General features: G+C 37.3%; 1 protein-coding gene across 1 annotated transcript in view; it reads right to left on the reverse strand.

The window, feature by feature from the left end:
* LOC107629396 (copper methylamine oxidase) overlaps window positions 1-4,049 on the reverse strand; it is a gene marked incomplete in the record, with an annotated part of 5,978 nt that overhangs the window by 1,235 nt on the left and 694 nt on the right. The window contains 10 exon segments of the mRNA XM_021117685.1: window positions 1-202; window positions 451-591; window positions 769-954; window positions 1,067-1,303; window positions 1,395-1,610; window positions 1,737-2,067; window positions 2,205-2,317; window positions 2,771-3,076; window positions 3,242-3,351; window positions 3,946-4,049. Coding sequence (XP_020973344.1) covers window positions 1-202; window positions 451-591; window positions 769-954; window positions 1,067-1,303; window positions 1,395-1,610; window positions 1,737-2,067; window positions 2,205-2,317; window positions 2,771-3,076; window positions 3,242-3,351; window positions 3,946-4,049 — 1,946 coding nt within the window.

Raw genomic sequence — 4,049 nt, forward strand, 5'->3', positions numbered from 1 at the left:
TGCGCGGATTTTGGTTCGGAAATTCTCCTCCAGGAAACATTTCGTCGCGTGAGTATGTTGTTACCCAAAGATTATGCTTCAAGAAGGCAGCTCTTCTTAAAAACATGGCCTCAGGACCTCCTAATGGTAAGCAGTTTGTGCCGGGTACTAGCTTGAATCCTGTCAACTGTCCAGTTCTATTGCCTGTTCTTGTGTTCCTTACCTGAATGAATATCAAAAAAGGTAAAACAGTTAGAACCATGCTTAATGCAATAATAAAGTCCAAGTCTTGTGTTATAAGCAAAGCTCATAACAAGATAGAGCCATGGTAAATATTTTTAAGATTATTGAAATTTCCAGTGGCAAGTTTGCAGATAACCATGGCAATTTGATACGAACCGGTAATTTGATAAAGCATTAAATAATTAGCATTACTAGTAAGGAGTTGGCAGTGAAAGAGTGACGGCTTACAATCCAATGTCGAGCAGTCAAAGGCTCACAATCACGCATCGCTTCCAGCTCAGATTTGAGCAACGTTTCTTCAGCAAAAAATGCATTATTATGAACATTATGGTCACCAACTTCCTCAACTTTCATGTTGACCTCCACTACCTACCAAACAAATTGACAGAGTAACAACGTGAACTTGGAAATGAAATTTTATGCTACAAAGTGGTAAACTTGGCATCTTTAGACTCAAGGGATGGCCAATGCAGATTACGTATAAGAGTTTCAACATTGTTAACCAAATCCCAAGATAGGTAAAATTAGTAATTCTATTGAAATTACTTGATTCAAAGCTTCACCAGGTTTAGAATCAACAGCCATGTCCATGCGAGCAACAAAGAAGTGTTGATGAACCGGAGCATATAGACCTGGAGCAATCATGGTTCCATATTTTCGAAGCTCTCCAGGCATCAATGCTCCTAAGCTGAGAATTCCAGTAAGCTTAACTTCGGCTTCAATCTTTCCATCCTAGAGCAACAAAAACCATCACTTTCAACAATGTTTAAAGAGTGATCACTTGATATTAGTGAATTTGTGCAACAAGAAAAAGGCAAATCAAACTATGTGATATTCTACTTGCCTGATAAAAATGCCAAAAAAATGCATACTCATAGTTAGCCACCGTGCATATAAACGATACTGAAAGCCTTCTAGACCTTCGAACTTCTGCTAAGCCAGTTCTCCAGTCTTGATGCTTCCAAAGAATTCCATGATCCTCTTCATGCAAACATATACAATTTTCAATTGTCTCCACTCCACCAGTGAAATTTGTGAAGTGAGCATCAAAATATTTGATGTAGCCCAAACAATCACAACCCTGAAACAACAAACTTAGACTTCAGAAAAATGGGAATACAATGGGAAAGTGTAAGACGTCAAATAATAAGAACAAATATGCGATCTGAAACCTTCTTGAGAGAATGTGCATTTTTCCCCAAGCCATCTTCCCCAGCATCAAAAGCATTTTTTCTGTAGTGTGGATCGTTCGGATCTCCATAGGGTACAACCATCTCTACAAAGCTCAGCCTATGTGCTACAGGCCTTCGCCCTCGACTACCATCAACATATGCAACAGAATATATAACCAAACCCTCTTTGGGTGTGAATCCAACACGGAAATTCCACTGTTAATGGGAAAAGAACAAGAGACTAGTTATGTACTTAGTTGTACCTTCTGTAATTAATGTTTAAGATAATAAAACCCTATTGATATTCTCAAGGTAATTAAAATAATGCAATTCAATATCTACCTTCTGCCACTCTACATATTGTCCATTGACACGAAAGCTTGGACCTTCAGGTTGACTAATTTGCAAGGGCTTGACATCACTTCTATCAGAGCCACCTCGTGTTTCACCAGGAGTATAGTTCCTCAAGGGATCAACAGGTGGCAGAGGAACAAGTTTGCGGTCTTCAAACTCTATCACCACCATATTTCGCAGATCAACTAGAACATGAATTCCCTCAACTGGGCGAGCATAGCCATTTTCCATAGGGCAGTCACTCTCGGATCGACAAAATATAAGTGGTTTGGCAAGTCTTCTGCTTGGAGCATCAACTTCACTGTGATAACCAGTGCACCTGCAACAGAATTATGTAGAATAAAGTTTCAACAGTATTTTCATAAATAAAAATAAGACAGAGAAACTTCAAAGATAAACAACTGCAATTTCTCCAAAAAGGAGTTCTGCAAACAATAGACATGCAAGTAAAATTACCAGGGATCAACCATTACAAGCTCCATGTCTTCAATACCCCTTTTCTTCATAGCTTCTATAAATGGAGGATAATCTTTAACAACAGCCTCACATTCTGCATATTCCACAGCATCCTGAAAAGAGAGAGTTAAATATCATGAAATTTTAAACTGTATGGTAACAACTTAACAAACTTACATAGATAATTAAAGTGCAGATATATGCATGTAATGGCAACTATGATCGAGATGATTTGCACCATATTCTTCTCCTGACTAATATACCCACCAAAATTTTAAAAGGCTAATAAAAATAATAATTTTTTTATTAAACAAGTTTTTTTAAAAAATATATTAAAATGGTAGCAGGCACTACCATCATATGATGGTAAAAAGTCCTCTATTATGATCTGCTATCCAATAAAGCTACAGAAGATGAAGCAAGGTAAAAGCATGACATCTCACTAAAGGGAATTCTTTCATTCATAAAGTATTTCCTGTGCTTGTTTCGCAAAGTACCTTGGCCAAAATTCACAAGTGCAACTCAAATGATACAAAGGGAGCAATTTATTTTTAAGGCGTACATACCATTGGAGGCTGAACATCAGGAATAACATGTGAAGAAATGACTTTTCCTCGATGATGACCACCTCGAGTTACAGCATGTACTTGTGATAATTCAACGATCCATATACTCGTTTCATTTGATTTCCTATTGTAAACAACAAGTCTAGCACATCTTGGAGGGAGTTTGGTAGGAATCACAGGGCCTCCTTTGGTTCTAGGAAGTAATGATGGCTGGAAAGGTGGAAAGAAATAAGCATCTGCCAGTGCAACAATGTGTTTATCCGGTTCCCTCAAAACTGCTTCAATGAAGCGCATACTGTCCCTAACCTGTAAGAAACAAATTCAATTTTTTGGAGATAGTAGGGGTTCATCGGCAATCATAATCACTACTTCAAGATGCACAGAGAGGAATTTAATTTCCCAATAATGCAAAAACAACACTAAGATATCCTCTTCCACAAACAATTCAAACAAACTAATTCGGTTGATAACCTCGGGAGTGGCTCCAGCAGCCCTCACAGTTGCCACAGCCACAGAGATTTCGGCAGCAGATAAAGGGTCCAAAGGGTGGCTTGACTGTGCCCTTGGCATTGCCGTGATTCCTGTGCAACATTAAAGAAAATAGAATACAAGAAACACTGTCAACTAATTATTCTTTTCTGAATGAAAGAAATCAGAAACATTTTACAATAAGCTGCACTATCAGTATATGAAACAGCACTGTTATACAAACAAAGTTGCGTGATAACAAATAAGAAATGTTTTACAAAACATTATCAACTAACTGGAAAAAAAAATCATGAAAATCGATCATGAGCAAGTCCAATCAATCAATAGGAACATCACCCGTCAATGCAAACATTTCCATAAACCCAAGCACACTACGTAGATAGAGACACATGCAAGCACATATAAAACAATCCTCGATCACATGAATAAAATCTAAAGCAGAAAATAAAGATCCCAGTAGATACAGTAAGACCATACTTAACTCAATTACTATGTATTTAGATTACTTGCTTCTATTCAAGACAAGAACAGCTTAATTTAACTTAATTTAATTCAAAAACTTATAAGTTCTACAAAGTATAAATCATCTACCACTAAGAGCTATATACGATTATACGATCTGATTCTAGGAGAATAAATCCAAAATAAATAAATAAATATTTAAAATATAAAAAAAAGGACGGCACCTTTGGCAGTAGGGGCATTGGTGGAAGTTGATTCAGGGAGAGAATCCATTGAGCGAATCAACGAGACCTTGTTAGTGGTGGTGGTGTTGTTGCTGTTGCGGCGG

Source organism: Arachis ipaensis, chromosome B03 (genome assembly GCF_000816755.2).
Source record: "Arachis ipaensis cultivar K30076 chromosome B03, Araip1.1, whole genome shotgun sequence".
In the NCBI taxonomy this organism is placed as follows: Eukaryota; Viridiplantae; Streptophyta; class Magnoliopsida; order Fabales; family Fabaceae; genus Arachis; species Arachis ipaensis.